The sequence below is a fragment of the Eupeodes corollae genome, chromosome 2, assembly GCF_945859685.1.
Source record: "Eupeodes corollae chromosome 2, idEupCoro1.1, whole genome shotgun sequence".
NCBI classification, from domain to species: Eukaryota; Metazoa; Arthropoda; class Insecta; order Diptera; family Syrphidae; genus Eupeodes; species Eupeodes corollae.
This window is the reverse complement of record NC_079148.1, coordinates 15,642,272-15,663,867: the sequence shown is the minus strand read 5'-3', so window position 1 is coordinate 15,663,867 and position 21,596 is coordinate 15,642,272. Positions and strand designations below refer to the sequence as shown.

The 21,596-nt window shown below is 33.2% G+C and overlaps 1 protein-coding gene across 4 annotated transcripts in view; it reads left to right on the top strand.

The window, feature by feature from the left end:
• The window catches only part of LOC129944657 (uncharacterized), a 170,613-nt gene extending 149,896 nt beyond the window's left edge, over nucleotides 1–20,717 (top strand). For all 4 annotated transcript variants that reach the window (XM_056054246.1, XM_056054244.1, XM_056054245.1 and 1 more), the window contains 3 exons: nucleotides 9,806–9,840; nucleotides 9,956–10,760; nucleotides 12,530–20,717. In XM_056054246.1, the coding sequence (XP_055910221.1) occupies nucleotides 9,806–9,840; nucleotides 9,956–10,760; nucleotides 12,530–14,184 (2,495 nt within the window). In that variant the 3' untranslated portion in view covers nucleotides 14,185–20,717. The remainder of the gene's footprint in view (nucleotides 1–9,805; nucleotides 9,841–9,955; nucleotides 10,761–12,529) is intronic.
• Nucleotides 20,718–21,596: the final 879 nt, after the last annotated feature.

Sequence of the window (21,596 nt, the reverse complement as noted above, 5' to 3'; positions counted from 1 at the left end):
TCAAATGTGTAAATTTAAGGTTAATATACACATTACGTTATTAAAATTATGTTAGCCTCTTTTACTATGTATGTGGCCCCCCTGATTTAAAGCCTAGATCTGCCCTTGCATACACTGACTATTCCAATGTCAATATCAAAATTTGAAAAACCCCAAACTAGTCACTAACCTCTTAATATTTATCAGAGTAACCGTGCCGAAACTCCTGCAACTAAATTTTGTTCAAAACTTTTCTAACACCTTATAAAGTAAGAAGAACTGATTTTAATTTCTGTTAAAAAAAAAAATAAATCTTAGCTATGCTTTCAAAAAAAAAAAAAGTGATTCCATTCTTACAACATTCTACCTTCCTAAAAAATTATCCAAAATTGGTGTATTAGATTGATTATAAAAATATGATGAAAACTCTTCCAGTCTTCAGTTTCTTCTTTCTTTTGATTTTTAACTCTTCTACGGATTGGTTACGAGAAGATAGAAATCGAAGATCAGGTGAATATTTTGGTTGTCGAACGATGTGGGTCGGGTTTCAGTTTTAAAGACTGATTGGTATTTTACTTTTTTGAGTCTCAACTAGTCACTCAAAATGGTAAAAAAACTGATCCATACCTTATTCCAATATCCATATTCTAATCGACAATTTTGCAAAACCAATTCTTTGATTTTGTTGAAATGTATCTTATCGGTTGAATTTGGCGGTCGTATTTATCTTCACCGCTTTCGTGGACCTCTTGGAACAATTTGTACCAATCATAAACTTCTATTTTCAATATGACTTCTTGATCATTTTCACAGCGTACATTTTATTATACTCGTGAAATTGAACGGACTTACTTTCACTTTTTTCCAACAACGCGTACCTTAAAATCTGCTGAATATTTTAACGTGTTATTTGCCACAGATGTGAGTAAGACTAGTTAAATTTTACAGCAGCCTAAAAACCTAAAAACAAAATCAATTAACAGTTCATTAAAAAACGTAACCACCCATAAGCAAAAAACTGATAAAATATGGTATTAACTTTACCAACAAGTTCCTTAAAACCAAAACCACTTTCATTTTTAACTTAACATTCAATTTAAAAGGATTTCGTGAATTAAGTAGGAAGGATTTTTTTGTTGTTGTCTTGACTTAAAGAAGCTTAAACAAAACTTTTCCACCATTTGGTGTTTGGTTGGTATTCAAAACCTCGTTGTTTGCCTAGCCTAGAGGATAAAGATGGGAAGGCACCTAACCTATCTAGAATATAGATGGATATAATAATGATTTGCATATTCGAGCAGAATTTTCATTTTATCTATAAAATGTATAAAAAGTGTCAATCAGGCGTTTATTTTAGCAACAACTTTCTTTCGTTTAAAATCCTTTTGCTTTAGGATAAAAGATAGATATAGATGTAGAAAGTTTACAAAGCAGTAAAGCAATGTAAATGTCCTTCACGGGTGACTTAACTTTGGCAAAAATTCAAATAGTATAAAACTTTTGAAACCAATATTGATTCCATTCTCCAAAGTATACCTACGTATATCCACAAAAATTCACAAACAACAGTTACAACTTCGACTTCGTTCCTCTTGCCCATGCCTCAAGTCCCAAGCCCCATGGCCCATACTCCATGCAAACAAGACTGACAAAACCCTTTTTTATTTTTTGTTTCGTTCTTTTTTTTTAATCTGAATAATTCATGTGATGTCGACTCTTGCAAACAACCGTTACCGTTGTTTTATATCGACATCGTTGTAATTCTCGTTTTCATTTCTGTTCCCATTCTTCTCTTGGTCCTTGTTCATGTTCCGTTTTTCGATACCGGCCGCCATCATTAAAGTTGTGTGTTGTTCAATCGCCATTGTTACTTTTGTTGTTGCAACAATATAATTTCATTAATGTCATCGTTTATAACCAAGGCAATTAACTTGTGGCCAGCCGGTTATGTGAATCGATATTCTACCCTACATATCCTATAAACCTATAAGGAATTTATATATAAATATTATAGCAAATGGAATGAGTGGAGGAAGAATATCGGTCAAGACAGCAGTAGACTGTAGAATCCTTGTCGTTGCCAAAGTGGAACAGAAAGAGATATATAGTGTTGGCCGCAAGTGAGTAATGGCCATGGGTATTCGATTAACTATTATATTACTGTGCGAACCATTTAAGGTGTCAGAGGCAGGGTTGCCAGGTTGGGTGAATTTTATCGAAAGTCTTAAATTTGTTTTCCAAATTTTCGACAAAAAAGAAGATGGTAAGGTGTCCAGTTCTTATGTTTGCCGATATTTTTCTTTGTAAATAAAAATGATACAAAAATTACAGTTTTATTGAATTACTACACTTATACGTCAGCAACTCTAAGGTGAAAAAATGTGTTGGGTCAATATTAAGGCTACTTTTTTATGCTATTTTGTGCTACTAGTGTTTATAAATTGAGCTATTGGATTCGTTAAAAGCATGGCAACCCTGTTGAGTGTGTCCTTTTATCCAACAAATGATACGCACTTGTTTTACATTATAAATAAATATATATATCTTCTTATATATACATACATATGTATATAGTATATACTCTACAGAAGAAGAAGAATGTAGGTTATAAAAGCCACAAAATTTATGACTGACTTGAGTCAAATTGACCTAAAGGCTATTTGTATCAATCGTTTGATTGCAATTTTAGTTGTATAATATCGATTAATTAACTTTATCGTTATCGTTTTGTAGTTAATTAACATGTTTGAAATAATATATATATAAATACGTATGTATGTATGTAATCTAATGTATATTGATTGTGTGTGGTAAAATATTGATTGGAGCCAATTCATCTTAAGTCAAAGTCGTAATCATAACAATGTGGAATTCATTTCATAATGTCACATCTATGTGAGTGTATTTGCAGATATGACAGTACATAATATAAAGGGTGATCCAAAATAAACAAAATTGAGCAGGATTTGAATTTAATATCATTATTACATCAAAGCGGTGGTAATTCTTAAGAACCTGACAGTTGACAGTTAAAAGTTAGCTAATATGGAGGATTTTATTCACTTCCAAATGTTTTGTTTAAGAATTTTATTTGGGACTTTTTAGAAACTTTTTTAAAAGTTTTGAAATGCAAATATTGAGTTTAATTCTTTAATTGAAGGTAAACAAATAGTTTTTCACAGTTTTGTGGTTATTTTCATGAAGGGAAAAAGGTATAGGAACCTTTTTTTAAAGAAAAAAACATTCACATGGAAAAGGTTGAAAAACATCTTAGTAGTAAAATAAAATTAATAAAAATAAAATTTATTCTAAATTTTGTATTCTAAAATGTTGACATTTCTTGAATTATCCAAAGAGTCTGTTCAAAAATTGAGCATACGTTTTAAGATCAAAAACTATACCAGCATAACAACCTTCAAAAATATAAATGCTCCTTAACTTAACTTTAAATAAATTTTGTATACTTATATTTTTGACATGTAGTTGGCAATATTGACCCGTTTTACGGCATCAAATTTTACAAATATTCAATATTTTTAAAAGTCTGAATTCAAATCAGTTTTAGTCATAAAACTTTAGTTCTTCAGAAAATTTAAATTCAAAACAACGCCAACGGTTCAAAAATCGTACCATTCTGAAGAACTACAAAATAAAATGATCGACTGTGTATCCAAACTCTCGATTCACAATAGTGCCTATATTTTAAAATTTGAAAAGTAATCTATAAAATATGTTTGTTTTCAAAAATGTAAATACCATTTGTTTAATTAACAAACAAAATGATTTATTAAATTGTTAGAGCAGATATTTTTAAATTAATTTATTAAGTGTACATATTTCAATTGCATATAGTTTTGCTATGCTGTTTCGTAGTGCTAATAAATCTACGTTTTACAGTTTTATTTTTTAACATGTTAACCCGTTTTCAAGGAATCGAATTCTGAAAAAAAAGAAATATTTTTTAAAAACCCACAAAAAAACAATTTCATATTTTTTGATCATCAAATACTATTGAAACATTATTTGAGCTTATGTCGAAAAAAAGCTAAGTTAAGAAAAAAAGAGGAAATTTTATAAAAGTCTATCGGTTTGTTTTCGAGAAAATTACAATTTTTGGTTTGAAAAAAAAAAACAAAAAGTTTGAACTCAATGGAATCAATGGTTTTCGTTTTAAGGGCGATTACAAACAGACAGACGGATGGAATTTGTGAACCCACTATTCCCGAATTCTGTACCATTGCAGCACAATATTTGATTCAAGTCTCTAGTTCAAATTTTCGCAAGAATGCAATACTTTCCATGTAGTTCCTATATGTTGCATGTAAAAAAAGAGGCTGTGATGCGACCCAAGATAATTTCTCATCAGTGCCTGTTTTTTTTTTCTTAACTTTAATAAATTTCCATTTTTCTAAAACTGTAACAAAATATTAGCATATATCTATTGGTTGAGGGGCTGACAGTTGATGTCTTTACCGTCACACTTAGATCAATACAGATCCATTGTGATACCCGTGAGTATTGCTACTCAAGCTAAAAAGAAAAACCTATGTGTTCAGTTAATCATGAGTTTAGAGGCTTTGACAAAGTTTAGAATCTTAGTACCTGGCGTACTAGAGAGTTCTTCTAAATCTCCGAAGAACAGTGACACCAAAAGTGCGGAGTGTCTTCATCTTCAAGCACCCCCCCGTCACCACATCATCTGCATAGATCATCTGAACTGATTCTCATCTTTTTTATATGATAACCTAACAGATTATGTCCGATGATTTTGATTACAAGAGATCGAAATAATCCCTTGAGTAGGTGCATAATTCTTTAAGTTCTTTGTTTGTTAAAACAGGGCCAGATCTTTCTTGTAGTGGCGCAGGTGTCAAGAAGGTCCCACCTTTCATCGGACGTGATAGTTATTCTTTTTAAGATTTCCTGTTTTAAATAACAGGTAGGGGTTCTAACTAGCTGAGATTGGCTTACGTCAAGAATTGACCCTAATTTTGCTAATTCATCGGATTTCTCGTTGCTTAGTAGATCGCTGTGGGATCCAGCAGAGTCCAATGTTGTGCTGTGCCCGAAAAACCTTAAGCTCTTTTCGGCAGCATGAATTAAGCTTTGATTTTACCTCAGTTGCAGTAATCGCTTTTATTGCCGCTTGGCTATCAATGTAAAAGGTTATATCAGCTCGTGGTATCGCCATCATTGATACCTTTTTAGCAGCTATTGTCACTGCCAGGACCTCCGCTATTAAGACGCTACTGTAGTTTGAAAGCTTAAGCGAGGCCGTTAACTTGAGAGATTCAGAATAGAAGCCTGCCCCTACACCAGTGTCCATTGTAGAGCCATCAGTATAGATAGCTTTTGACGACTCACTGGAGTTTATCTATCCATTCCTCTCTGCTTGGGATGGCGGCCTGGAATGGTTTATGAAAATCAAGTTCGGGTATTTTATAGTCTGTTGTAGTACTATGACCCATAACTTTATGAAGGATCTGGGCATGTCCTATGGAACTGTTTATCCAGACTTTAGTTTGACTATGTCTCAGGGAACTTTTGGCCGTATTGCTCCCGTAATACCCGTGCACGCAAGTCAAAATTTTCAGGTTTTCGTAAGCTTTCCACCATACCAAATTACCATAGGTTAGTATTGGTCTAATTATTGCCGAATACATCCATCTGATAATTTTAGGGTTTGGTCCCCAGGTTTTCCCGAAAACTCTATTGCAGGAATAAAAGGCAATCGATGCCTTTTTGAGTCTATCTTTGGTGTTCAGGCCACAGTTAAGTTTTTTATCTAAGATCACACCGAGATATTTTGCGTGATGAGAGATTTTAAGAGGGCAGCATTCAATTAAAGGTATTTTGCGCTTGATAGTAATAAGCACTAGTTCTGTTTAAGCTGGATGGACTGTCTGCCCACAGTTCCTAGTCCATTTGCTTACAAACGAGAGGGCGTATTCGGTTTGTTAACTGATAGTGGGTAGGGACTTGCCAGTCGCTAGTAATGCAAGATCATCAGCGTAGGCTTTTCTCCTAACTCCACTTGATTTCAATTTAGAGAGTATGCTGTTCATGACAAGAACTCAAAGTAGCGGTGAGAGAACGACACCCTGAGGGGTGCCCCTGGATGGGGTTACTCTCACCGTTTCTTCCGCTAGCTCAGAGTTTATTTTCCTCCTTCTGAACATACACAATATACACTGTGTTATTGCCTTTTCGACTTTGTGGTCGTCCAAGCCTTGCTTCACTGTTTCGTTCTGCACGCTTTTGAAGGCTTACTCAATATCCAAGAACGTTGCAGAAGTGTATTCCTAGTCATTCAGTGATTATTCTATGACGCTAACAACACTGTGCAATGCTGTTTCAACGCTTTTTCCTTTATAGAGGCATGTTGAAATTCCTAAATACAGTCTAGTTTCAGGGTGCTTCGGATGTGTATATCAATTAGCCTTTCAATGTTACCTTAATGGGTCTATAGTCCTAAGGGAACATACACCCATTTAAGGCTATTATTGAAAATGCTATCTAGGTGTGGGATGATAGGGTTTATGCTCTTCTGAAGCATCATAGGGAAGATTCCGTCTAGACCAAGGGATTTGTACGGGGAAAAGGAGTGAATGGCCCATTTTATCCTTTCTTCCGTTATAATATCAGATAGTACTAGGGTTTCTGTATGAGACTCTGTTTCTGGACTGCAGATATCAGCTACGAGGCCAGGAAAATGAGTAATCACAAGGAGCTCAAGCGTTGAGATACTAAATATGAAATCAATAACTTTCTTAGTAATTATAATACTTGAATTGAAAGAAATGTATTATCAGTTGTTTGTTGTTTTTGTTTCATTTCAATTGAATTTGTTTATTTTTTTGTTCTCGACATTTTAAGTTTTTTGAAAGTTCTAAATTCTTATAAAAAAAGACCGATTCTTTTTTCCAAAAGCATTATCTTGCGTTAAAAACAAAATTAAGCATAGAATGATATAATTTTGAAGTCACTACCTTCATCTATTCTCAAAATATTCGAATCGAACATCAGTTCTAGACAGTTTTTGCGCAGTATTTTTTGTAGATTCTTAATTTTTATAAAAAAAAAACGACTGTATGATTTTTTTTTTAAATTTAAATAATCCACTTAATATTTTTGGAAATATTTTCTGCACCTTTTGATGATATTATCTCGAAAACTTAATTTATTTGGAGCCGATTTCTCTCCTGGTTCTTGAGATATGGACAAATGACCTTAACTTTATTCATCTTTTATAAAATGTCGTAATTAATATTTTGTAAAATTCTTTCAAAAATCCAATTAACACTTTTTAAAAGAAAAAAAAAACAAAAATCGAAAAGGGGACTAAAATCTTGCATTTGACTCAAATATTTTGCCAAGAATGAATGATGCTTGTTTCATCCTATAAAAATATTGTTGTTAATATTTTGTGAAATTTAAATGATCTTGATTAAATCAGCTTTTTCTTAAATTTTTGAATACATTTATAATTTATTTGAATACAAAAATTAACAACATTTAAATTGTCATTTAAACGTTTTTATCGAGAAATTATGTGTTTTTAAGCACTACAGACAAAATAAATAACTCAGTTCTGTTTATATGATTAAAGGCTTTAAATATTTCCAATTAGAGTTTGACTTATTAGAAAGCTCTAATTTTCTTATTTTCAAAGGCACAAATTTATGGTTTGTATCATCATCGTATTTTTGAGATTCAAAAAATGAGATCAACTAATTTTTTTAAAAGAATACACACTACAAAAATGTTTGTAATTTATAATACTTTTCGTTTTCTTGCTATCATTGTAAGCGTTTTTGAGATATGTAAATTCGATTTTTCTTTCATATTTTGTCCATAATCCAAAAATTATATGTGGACTTTGTAAGACAGGCAGATAGACTTACAATAACTGAGAGGTGACTAAATGCTTCACTCTCTTAAGGAAACTTGAGTATTCCAGATATGTAGTACTCGTGGCGTGATTTTTAGTGTGTAGGACTGTCAAGGTTTTGGGTTTTTTCCCTACATATGCCTCTTAATAAGAATTGACAAATTCTCCAAGAGCAAATTCTTGTCATAAGAATTGTTTTCTTGAAGTATCCAAACGGATTCAGCATAAAAACTGTAGGCCCCTTCCACACCCAAAATAACTGGCACACAAGAATGGTTGAGAGTTGAGTGAAAAGCCTTGCTTTATTTTAAGTTTTTATTCCAGATATGCATTTATATTAATTTTATACTAATACTGAAATTTAAAAATACGAAGTACCAGAATATCTCAAGTACTTTCTTTGCAAGTAGCAATTCTCGAGTACTTGATTAGCACTAAAGTCTACGAAATTTTATAAATCTTTTCCAGAACTGAATAATAGCTAATCAATTATTTGAAAGTCCTACTTGAGTACTTTGATACTTACATATTTGATTACTAGCAAAACAATAGAAACTTATTTTTGTGCCTCGCATTTTCAATCACCAGCAACAGAGTCTTGCAGCACAAGTATTGGTTTCGTTACTCGAACTTAAATTACTGAAAGTTTAATATTCAACCATATAGATAATCAAACAAAAAATAATATCAATGAACATTTCAGCATACAACTTTTTTGAATAACTTTTCGCTTATTAGGTCATTTCGAACATTAAGTTAACTCAAGGCCAATAATTTCCATGTTTTTATCTGTACCTTCTTCTAATCAAGTAATGAAGGAGATATAACTACATGAATATTCTATTCATCTCCGAATACAGAAACATAAATTTAGATATACAAAATGTATTATTCATTATATAATTCAAAATATCTACATTATGTTCCTTATTTTATGCCTCTATGAATGTCTAATTTCTCAAATAACGTCCAATTTCCCTTGAATAATATAATCGGATTCCATTCATTTAAAGGTTAATTATAGATAAGAGTTCTCGTGTATAAGAAGACGAACTAACAACCTTCTCTATTATTATTTTGTTCAAATAATCTATCCTTTGCTCCTCTCGCATAATAGACTTAAGCCCTAATGTTTGTAGATCATAATACTCAAAGGATTTTAAAGGTCTTTATTAAATTTTGACAGGCACACACATTTCATATATACGAGTCTTAGAATCATTTCATTAATCATTGCCATTAATCTTAACTTTTTCTTCTTTTTTTTGAACGCAGAGAGAATTCCCCCTTTAAGCTTAAAAATGCACCTAGACCTTTTCTATACCGTCTTTAAGGAACTTTCATATTTCCCAATGGTACCATCATCACATATTTCAGGCACTCTTCTTACATCATCAATCATCGCCATATCCTTATGATTCCCAATGGCTTAAGGAAAAATAAAAAATCTCCCAGCATTGACCATCACTGTGCAAACACTTTTTTATACCTTCCCCGGTTGTCTTCGCATCTTTGACTCCAGGACATCATCACCACCCTCACTGCCTCTGATATATCGATTGGTCATACATATATCTATCACCTACCTGATAAAATCCCATAACCTCTGAACTCAGTTATCCATCGCAATTGCTCCCTAAAGATCAATTTTATTTAGGGTAAGATTTCAACCTTGGTTTATCCATCAATATAAAACCTCCTTAAAGGGAATATTTGGTTAGGTTTGGCTTTGATAGGGCTTGGGTTGGGTTGGAGTTGTAGTTGTAGTAGGAGTTCGGTTGCTTTTTCTTGGAATTCAATATTGTAATCAATATGTATTTTTCTTTTTCGCCAGAAGAAGATATCCACACACATAAAATCCAACACAAATAGCTCTGCAGCTTAAAGATAAATAAATAAATAAATAATTTTTTTCTCCCTTTGCTTCCATTGCAGATGCCTTTGAAAGGACTTCTTCTCCAGAGGATACGGTAAGTAGGACTTTTAAGCAAAAATAAAATAACAAAAAAATAATCAATCGGCTTACTTATGTTCGTAAAAGGATAACGAAAAGTTTGCCCAACTAACTTTTTTGTCTTTGCCCAGCTATCGGAATCTCAAAGGACCAATTTCAACTCGACTTTCAACAGCAACAGCAACTTCAGACAGAACCGGAACAAGGACGAAGACGACGACGGCAACGGCACCGGCGACGACGATGATGATGACGAAACTCTTGCCGCTCAGTCTTCGTTATCGTCGGATAGATCTTCTGCTGCCAATAGATTGCCATCGGATGAGGAGGCAACTGATGTCGATAGGAATAGGGATGATGGCAATAGCAACGTCGACGATGCTGACGTTGATGATGAAGATGATGGATCCAATGAAGGATTCATTGCAAACCAGCGGAAATTCAATAATCAAGGAACATCATCAGCAGGAGCAGCAGCAGGACAAGCACGAGTACCAGCAGTGCCGCCACAGCAAAAGCAGTCATCAGAGGAATCATCAAAAAGATCATCGATTCTAAACATCCTGCAAGGAGTGGATTACATAGGAGCCCCAAGTACTCCTCAGCCAACTTCAATAGCGCCGCATCCTCAATCATGGGATGGAAATACGAACACCGCTGCTGTTGTCGCTATCGCCACCGCCACCAATGCTGATGATGATGTTGCTGCTGGTGGTGGTGGTACTATTGATGATGATGATGACGATGAAGATGTAGACGAGATTCTTCAGCCGATGGTAATGGCATCGGATAAGCATCATTACCATTCGAATAATGGCGGACGTGTGATGAACCCAGGAGTTGGTTATCCAATCGAATATAATCCGAATCGTAATGAGGAGTCAAGTGGGTCAAACAATCTGAAGGAAACTCCGGTAACGAACCGTATCAAGTCGGGTAAGTTTCTCTTTACACATTCACAACACCTAAACCTACTTATCCTACGACGGCCAAGTATACCTCTTCCCTACTTAAGTCCTGTGGGGTTTAAATTAACTTTTAGGAACATTTTTCAAAGGCAGATGGGTTCTTTCGCTAATAAGGCAAAGAATACCTTATCTAGACCTATCTAGTGCCAAAGCGAACTAAGAAAGAGAAAGACTTTTAAGTTGAATTATGTGATTATCTTGTTGACAAACTTAAGACGAGTTCCTTAATGAATTTTATCAAAAAACATGAAAGTGGACCTTTTTGAATGAACAAAAACGTATAATACCAAACTTTTTCCAAAAATTAAACTCAAATTCTTTTAAGAAACAATTTGTATACGAAGGAGCATTAGTTTTATATTGATATTGAGTTACATTTAAGTTAAACTATAGATAGCTACATAATAGAAATAATTCTGCTTCTAATTAGTCAGAGAAGAATTTCAATTTGGAATGGTGCTCTGGACGAATAAAATTAAGGAGCATTAAATTTGAGATGAGGGGAGGAAGAAGTATTTTTTTTTTGTAAATATTCACAAAGCGTTTTCGAAAAACTTTTTGATATGGACGATTAAATTCGTAAAAGAACAGTTTTTTCAGTTCTTTAGTTCTTTAATGGGAGATGTATAGATATAAGTTTGGAAATGAGTAACTTTATGAACTTTTTTTTAAATTAAGAGAATTTTAAACTTTAAAGTTTGCATCTACCTCACAAGGAATAAATCAATACTTTTGCTATATCTATGTAAAATCAAGACCTGGCAGATCTTTTAAATAACTTTTAACTTGGTTAGACTCATTTGTAGAAGAGACAGCCAAGGATGTTAAAAAATGGAGGTTTCACTATTTCTCATTTAAAATCAAGACATGTCATTAAAATTTAAGCTACGAAATACTGAGTTTACTTACTTTACTTACTTTTCTTACTTTACTTACTTTACTTACTTTACTTACTTTACTTACTTTACTTACTTTACTTACTTTACTTACTTTACTTACTTTACTTACTTTACTTACTTTACTTACTTTACTTACTTTACTTACTTCACTTACTTTACTTACTTTACTTACTTTACTTACTTTACTTACTTTACTTACTTTACTTACTTTACTTACTTTACTTACTTTACTTACTTTACTTACTTTACTTACTTTACTTACTTTACTTACTTTACTTACTTTACTTACTTTACTTACTTTACTTACTTTACTTACTTTACTTACTTTACTTACTTTACTTACTTTACTTACTTTACTTACTTTACTTACTTTACTTACTTTACTTACTTTACTTACTTTACTTACTTTACTTACTTTACTTACTTTACTTACTTTACTTACTTTACTTACTTTACTTACTTTACTTACTTTACTTGCTTTACTTACTTACTTTACTTCCTTTACTAATTTTACTTAAGTGAGTAAGTACTTAACCCATTTTATGCACAGTAAGATACATTCTTAAATATGAGTAAGGCCTTGTACTCATAAACAAATCATTAGGCATTTCCTAAGTACCAGTACTTGCACTGTTCAGCCTTATTCAAATTACTCAAAAGTATTGACACTCCCCTTTTTAAGTAAAAGTACCAGTGCGAAGACATGAGTACTTTAAAAGTATTGTAAAGAACATAAACTTAAGTATTTTAAATCCGACTTTTAAACAACAATAAAAATCCTTAATATTTTAAAGAACAACCAAAGACCTTTATAAATTTATTTTCCTTTCTTTTACAGGAGGCTATGTATCTGCTTTTGAACAGCATAAGGCACTCATCCGAAATAGCAGACGCTACGGCCACAAGACTCACAAAAAGAAGTACAAGGATTACTTGCGCTATAATCCGCCCACAACACCATCAACAAAATCCCTACCAACAACCACCATAAGTTCTCTAAGAAAGGGCATATTGGCACGTGATAGGATTTTCAGCTCGGACGACATTCCAAGACAATACTACGAAGGACATGTGAATTACTTTGCAAACACTGACGAGGACAATAATAATTACGGAGACAGCGATAGAAAAGATCAGAATTCCAGAGGTTACCACTCTATTGCAGGACCACGTCAACATCACAATTCCCATCATTTGCGCAGTGGTGGGCGTTACCGGCATATTGGAGTGAGTCCTATCAAAGCGAATCGGCCACATTCGTCAGTCAACACCGATTACAATGGAATGAATTATCACCATCTTGGATCACGTGCTATGCTAAAGCATCAGAAGGAACTCGAGAAGAAGATCGAAGAGTACTCACAGTATTACGCCAAGTGGCCACATCTAGCTCAAGTCGAAGATCAGCTTTTCGAGGATGAACACACTGATTTGTTGTATCCCGATGAGGGTGGTTCAAGTCCCGGGGAGTTGGTGCTCTCAGCTGACGATGAAGATGATGAAAAGAAATCAGCTAGAAAACAAGAAGAGGAAGAAGCAAACCTCCCACCATACATCAAAAAATATCGTCGGCGCAACAAACAGCTGAAGGATCTTCTCGAAGGCACTAAACCTCCATCAACCATCGCACCACAATGGTCCAGCTCAGTTCTAAAGCCAGGTCCAATCGATGGAAGCTACCAGAACCACCACCATCAACATCGGAATCATCACAACCATCGACAACATCGAAACCATCAGCGTCAACATCGGCACAAGAACTCCAAATGGCAGATTGAAGATCTGTTCGAAGAGCAACGCGCCAACCCGAACAATCCAAACAAAACAACAGTCTACAGCGAAGTAGCCAAGCCGACTCCATCGGTCGTCGTGGACAGCAGAAGCACCACCACCACCACCCCAACGACGACAACCACATCCACCACCACTCTCTCACCGTTCGATGAACTGCTCAAGCACGAAAACGAACATCTCAAGCTTCTGCAGGAGAACAAACTCCCAGCTGAAGATGTCAGTATTTCACGAGAACTCTACGACTGGGCGATAGACACCAGCAATGATCAACCACTCGGTCGTCAGGAATTCAATCAAGACATCGTCAACGACGACAACGATGACGACCTCGATGACGACTACATCGATCTCAATCAAAATCGTCAACACAAATGGAAGACCTCCAATCGTAATGCAAGTCCTGTAAAATCTCCAACAACCACAACAAGACGTCCTGCGCCTTCTGTACGAAGACCAAGCGTCTATGGTTCCATAATCAGATCACCGCCCACAAGCACGCCACGACCCATAAATTCGTTTGTCTATCACAGAGTGGTCGAATCACCGAGAGCTGTGGGAGCCGGACAAACCGGACGGAAACAACGATTACCCTTTGTTGCGATAACCGATAGGCGCTTAGAAACCTCACGAAAGGGCATGGGTAATGCTGGAGTACTCGCCCACAAAGACTTTGAACAGAATCACTTTCCGATGCCTTAAAAGATAAACAAATAATAATAATAAAAAAAAAACAAACAAAACAAAAAATTAAAGTAAATTATAAATAAATTAAAAACATAAACAAAAAATAATTAAATTTAAATTAATTTAATTACAAAACTTTTGCAATTTATGAATAATTTTATTTTTATAATTTTTAAATTTAAAAATAAATTAATTTTAGTATAGTTTTAAAAAGTTCGGTGTGTGAAATGTTTAACAGAATGTAAAATTTATTTTGTTGTTTAAATTTAATTTAAAATGTTTCCTAATTTTTAATTATCAATTTCCTCATTTTCTTTTTTGTACCGAAACATGGTTTCCAAGAAAGTTTACTGACTATAAACTCTGGTTTAAGCGTTTGTTTTTAAAAATATGTCTACTTGAAAACATTTAAATCATCAGGCGGCCAATACAGCTATTAAAATAGTGTTTTTGGTGTCAGATATTTAAAAATAAAAATACGACTTGAAAAAGGAAGCAATAGATTTTAACTTGCTTTGCTCCCTTGATAACCTTGATCGCAGGCTTTGGAATATGTTTCATCAAGTAAATTTTTAATTAAAAACCAAGACATAAGCGCGAATCCTCAACAAGGTTAAGAACCGAAAAAAAAAGTATTAATGAGGAATCTGCGGACGGTTCAATAACTGTTAATAAGCTAGTCAATGGAAATATTGACACATTTTTATTAATGGTACCAGGACGGCAGCCTCCTTTTCTAGCTTTGTTTGAAATGTGAAATTTAAAAATGAACAACAGAGATAACAATGGACTCAGCTCAACTTTCATGAGAATAACCAAGAAGAACAGACAAGAAGCTAGAACAGCATAAGCAACTTATTAGAGGTAACTCTATTTCATCTGCTTTTTTATTAAGAGGTTTCATTTTAAATAGTCTGCTATTTGGGTAGCTGTGAACTTGGAAGCTGTCATCTGTACATATTTAAAAGGTAAAACTCTGCCATAACTAGGCATGATACGATTCGCGCTTCGATATTTGTTCATGGTAGACTGGGGCGTATACTTGCTTTTTTCCAGTAAGTGGTTTCATTTTGAAAATACAGTTATTTGGGCAGCTGTCATTTTTAAGTTGTCTTCTTTTCACATTTTATAGGCCAGAATCAGGCCATTACCAATAATTTAACCATACAAGCTCTTAAAAAGAAGTAAAATTGTAAAAATCCACGGCGAAAAAATTGAAATTTTCACAGTCACTGTTCGTAAAGCAAACAATATTTTGATTCGCCGTAAAGCACTTTTTCGTTAGAAAATAGTGAAACAGGGTAAGAATTTTGATATCAAGGTACAAGTTAGTGATGTTAAGAATCGCAACCTTGTACGTTATTCAAAAGCAACTGACAATTTAAATGGTGTCGAAGACAGTGAAGACGAAAATTGTGGGTTAGTCGTTTTCTCGCCGACCCTCTTGAAAAAGACGTAACACAGTATTTTACAATAATACATAGGTTTTAAAACTTTTAAAGTTTAATAAACAAAATAAAACTCAAGCCATTCGATCACCACCTACTTGGCCTTAGAAATGCTTCTACGAGTTTTGTCCCCGTGTTATTTCTCGAAGAAGTTATTACAATTGGATATTATCTTTTGATTTTTCTTTGGGGTCAACGCAAAAGATAAATTTTGTGCCATTGCTCCACACATCTATTCAAGACCTTAAAGATGGAACTTATAAAGACATACAGCCTCAAATTTTCGAAGTCGTCATATAAGATTTCATGCAAGGGTATTATAGTTACAACGGTAACCACCAAGGCTATTCTATGAATATCAAACATTTATTCTGAATTCAGATGTCCGTTAAAGTCTTCTATTAATTTGTTATATACTTTGTCTAGCTATGGTCACAGATATTTCGCTTGAATCTGCCCTATGGGATATAATTATGCATCTAGAGATCAAAACGAGATCACTAATATGTCTTAAGGTTAAGAAAATCAGAAGAAAATTAAGGTTCCAAGTTTGGTGTACAATTTTTTAACTAACAAAAATCACTGAAATAAGAAAAGTACGTATCCGCCCAGTGTACTGTTTATTATCTAAAAAAATTGATGGCTGTTCAATATGATATAACTAAAATAAACAACATATTTTAGCTTTCTAAGCCTTAAAACCAAAACAATACGTTATACGGCTCCATTAAGTCAGATCTAAACTATAAAAGTCTAATCCTCTTAAGGAATCGCAAAAAATAAAAGTCTTTTCTATTTTCGCTTAAATTCATAAACAAGTTACTTAAATGAATTTTCTTATATCCGCATCCATTTCATTCAAAAGGAAATATAAAACATATAAATGTACACAAAAGTGAATGGCCTTACACATATTTTGAAGTACTTTTACTTTTACAACAACTTTAAAAACCTCTTTCAAGGATATACCCAGACAACTTCATATGTACAATGTCCTTTACATAACTGTTAAATAAATTGAAGACTTTAACCTTATTTAGACGACTTTTTGAGAAAAATAAAGGAAAATAAAAATACATATGTTACGGGTTTACAAAATATAAATATATATGTACAATTGTAGGAATATTTTTATTTATTTAGGAACTTCCTAGTTTTATTAACAAAACTTCAAAAAACCAGTTCATTTCCTTTTTTTGTTTATCCAAAATGTTTACATAAATATCCAATAAAAAAACTTGAATAGATCCTCTTTCAAAAACTACTTCAAAGGATACTCAAGGATTAATAAAAATAAAACAAAAAATAAAACAAATCCTATGTCGCATTTTTGTCTATAGTTGTTCACCCGAAATAATATATTTCATCTTAAATCCCAAGAGTTCGTTTAAGACAAAACAAAATATACATATACGAGTATATGAACAAGACCAAAAAAAGGACGAAAACGAAAATGTTGGCCTTAACATAATTTTTTTTTTGTCTTGTTGGTTATATGAAATTCAATCCCAAAAACAATGGTTCTCTATATTTTGAGAAGGACATTCGAAGGTTTCTATATACTTATGGTATGTAGAACACGCACATATACAAAGTGTGTGTTTTGTTTGCTTTAAGCAAGGCAACATAGTTATATGTGTATAGTAAAATCTCATAAAACACACGACATTGATTACTCTCCATGCCATACCATACCTCTGTATATGATAAGGACCTTTTATTTCTATATATTTTTTTCTCTATACTCATACACCTCAATCTAAAGTTGTCCTTTTTTCCATTCAACTTCAACTATACCTTTACCTACACGTATACCGCACTTTTCTTCATCCATCAGTAGATCCTTACATACGTCTACTCTCGATACTCTTTCCATATAGGTAGGTAAGGTAACTTTTTCAGGATAGATGATGGAAAAAGTAATATTGTGTTATGAATAGACACGCTGCTAGCTGGCTGAAAAGAAAGCTCTCAAGCCCCAAGCTGGATCTGGGTGGTAATAGAAAAAGGATTACATTTTGATTGGAACTTCCAAGTGTACTCTTTCCTCGTTGTCCTCATCGTCATCGGGATCAATATTATGTGGATATGGTACGAGGATATGCATTTATTTTCTATGCCTATTATCCTTCTTTCTGAATTCAAAATAATACAAAAAGTAAACATAAGGTGTATGCATTAAAAGTTCATATATAAAAATGTTAGGATGAGGATCATTTCATACCATCTATTGGTAGTATAGGGTTTCATCATATCGTCGTTGTCGTCGTCGTAAGTGATTACTTTCCGTTTGTATTTTCATCTTTAATCAATCGATTTCGATTGCACTAACGTATCCGTATAAATGATGATGGAGTGATGGAAATCTATAAAAGAAAGCCCTAGTGTACATCATACAAAATAGAAAGGCTTTTGGCTTTTGTATAGTTGTCAATGTTGATGCTGTTCCTCTCAGAGGTATTAAGCGTTGTTAAATGAAAAAAAGTTCTATCAAAAGACCTTTTTGGCTTGAAAGAATTTAAAAAAGAAGCAATTTCCCAAAGCGTTATCTGCAGATGTATAAACAAAAGGTGGATCTATGTATTGTTGACAATTTATTCAAGTTAGAAATCTTCTACGCTTTCAGGTTTCACAAAAATTTAAGTCCCTTGATCATTTTTTGGGAACTTCGGTTTTAGCCTTGTAACCTACAGAAGAGTGCTTTTAACTTTTGAAAATAATACTTCTACATAATTTTTTTGTTGAGTGCGCACTAAAGAGGTTTTGGTGCCCTTTTTATACAATAGACTAGTTATGAGTATTAGAAATGGAAGAGAGTGTTTCGGTGATATTGATTTTGAATTTCTGAACAACGCAATGACAGAGAAAGACATTCGGTTAGTACAGCTAAAGAACAGATCTCTGCACTTGTCAATACGACTCAAGTTTTACTGGCGATGTTTCTTTGAAACGGGAGTTTTGAAATATCATAATAGTATTAATAAACTATTTTTAATAGTTTTGTAACCTTCTCTTGACGTAGTGTTCATCTCTCCTCTAATTAATTGAATCTCAAGAGTAGAGCACGACTGGTCCTTCTAAAAATCTAAAATTCCAAATTTAATGCAAATATTTAAATTTGCCTCCATTTTTAAAAATGCATCAAATGAGGCAAACTGTATCAGTCATTGAAATATACTTGGAAAGTAGAGACATTTTACGACAATTGCTGTAATCCGTACTGAAATTATAAACCTGAAGTACTTGTTTGTTTGTTTGCTTGTTTGAACGCACCAATCTCAGGGACTACTGATCTTATTTAAAATTTATTTCAGTGTTAGACAGCTCATTTATTGAGAAAGTCTTTAGAACATCACGTTTAGACTAATACGACTGGAACACTAATAAAGAATGTTAAAGTTTTGCTAAAATCAGTTATGACAGAATAGTTCCCCTTTTATAAATCTGCACTCACAGTTGGGACAGTTTTTATACAAAAGGTTCCTTACCCTGTTATTTCTTCAAGATTTACCATATTTCTGCTTTTTATTTAAGGTCACAATTGAAATGAGATGAAAGCTAATGATTTGCAATAAATTCATGACCTTAAAAATGGAATTCATAAAGTTATCAAGTCGCACAACCGGAAATGTGCGAATTAAATATGAATAATTCTATGCAAAGCATATGATGCTGCAAACTGAAACATTAATTGCTATTTGGATAATTTAATTGTTAATAAAGTATTTTATTTTCCTCTTAACACTTCAGTATCCATTCAAAATATTTCAGCAAAGAAATTCTTTTTTTTAAAATATCAAAATGAAACCTCTTATTGGAAATCTTAATTTGCTTGAGGTCCTATTTTGCTAATGCAACATCATATTGCCTAAGTCTCATCTCCAAAGTACACCCGTATTCCCAAAGTATAGAAGTGAATATTCCCCATATAAGTCTCATGCTATAAAAATAATAGAAGCCAATTCCAAGGGTTCATAATTCTGCATTGCTTCTTTGGAAATAGCTTTTGCATGCAAATAAAAAGAAACGGCCCAAAGACACAACCCAATGGCATACATGAAAAACACACTATTTATTAAGTAAGTTTTTGGAGAAATATTGCTGTTACTTGAAGGACATAAGAGCTTTCATCTGAGTAATTCCACATGTTCGTTTTGTTGTCCAAATCAAACTACGTACGTTAAAAATTTTAACTTTTTGAAAACATCCTTCAAAACTTTGACGTTTACTGATTGGTCTTTGATTAAAGGTCATATTTATTGTTGTCATGTTCCAATAAGGACACTTTTTTCAGTTGATATTTTCTGAGGTAAACATGAGTTCGTATTTTCAATTTGATTGATGACGTCATTGTGGGTCAAAAGGGCTTTTTATCCTAATGAGGTTTCTCTCCCTTACACGTCCTCCATTGTTTTGCTTCGTCCTTCTATCATCTTGGATTTCTATAGACGGGGCGTAAAAAGCCTCTCTTCTTTGTCCTAAAATTCTTTGACGATAAAAATAGAGGTTTCTTTTTCAAAACCTTACGTCGTCATCAAAATAACGTATCTTTTAGGCCAAAAGGCAAAGAATTGAATGAAACAAAAAAACTCAAACTGATGGTACTAATCTTTTCGAAGCAAAACAACATTTCAAAAGGGTTCCATGTGTATTTTGAAACAAAAACGAAGAAAAATCAATTCCAAATGTGACTTTGATTTGCCTTTGTTTTTTGTTTTTGTCGAAAACCCACTCAGAATTCAGAAACTCGCTGCACTCTGATTGATTTGAATGCTTTTGTTCTCGGTATACAGTGTTTCAAAGGGAGCCATTCAAATCACTCCCAAAGAGTGTCAACAAAACAAAACTCAAATAGTGTGCTTTTTTCAAAAACGAACAAAAAAAGAAAACGTTTTTGAAGTGCTTTTTTATTTTTTTGTTTTGTAGCAGCTTTTAAGAATTGAAAGGATGTTGCATTTAAGCTGTTGAATGGGAAAGAATGCGCTCAACTATAGGATGGCAAATTGAAATTTTGTTGGGGATTTTTACGACACAAAAGAAACAAAAACCAGAATCCAGCACCATGGTGAATTTTTTTTGTATTGTCATTGAAACAAAAGAGAAAGTCTTTTTGACTTTTGAAACATGATACAAAAAAAAATTATTATCCATGTATCAAACTCAATTATTGGTTCAAGGAAATTCACTTTTTGGATCATTTTTTTTCAGGGATTTTATAAATGGTTTATGCAAAAAAAAAAAAACAAAAGACAAATGAATAAATTTCATTATTTGCTGCTTATTAGGCTTAACAAAAGACCTTTTAAGGCTATTAGCGCGAGTTGTTAAAATAAAATTATGTTTTTTTCGAATTCAGTCAAACAGCAGCTATGGGGGAATGGAAGCGTGGGCAAATGGTTATTTAAACTTTTTAATTTCGTTTGAAATGTACGAAAGAGTGGGCGGAAAATTCAGTCGAATTGATTATAGACTCACGAATGGAGCAGATAATAATAAAGCTTAAAAATTAAAGTGTAGAATCAAATTAATGAAGTATCAGCCTAAAAAAAAGACTGCTAAAATTGGGTTTTTCGGTCACAAGTAAAGTTAATTGTGATGAAAGTGGGTAAATGTGGGCTAATTAATTTGTATTTCGATTACATATGATTTCCTTACAGTTCTAACACGAATATTAGTACAATGTGTATGAGGCTTAAATAGAAGAACTTTAATAACATTAACTCATATACTTTGGTTTCTTTAAAACTGAAACTAACAAGTTATTGCATACATGTACTTCACAAAATTTGTTTTTTTAAAATAAGATGTTATATTTCTTCCTAACAGAGGTTGTAAGCGAAAATCTATCCGCGATGTCAGGCTCGTCCGAGTTGTTTTTAGATGTTAAGCACGGAATACACGGTTTCCTGGCAGCAAACTAGAGACAAATCGGTCAGCTTTATCTTTATCTGCCGCTCCGGACAGTTGAAGAAGAAGACA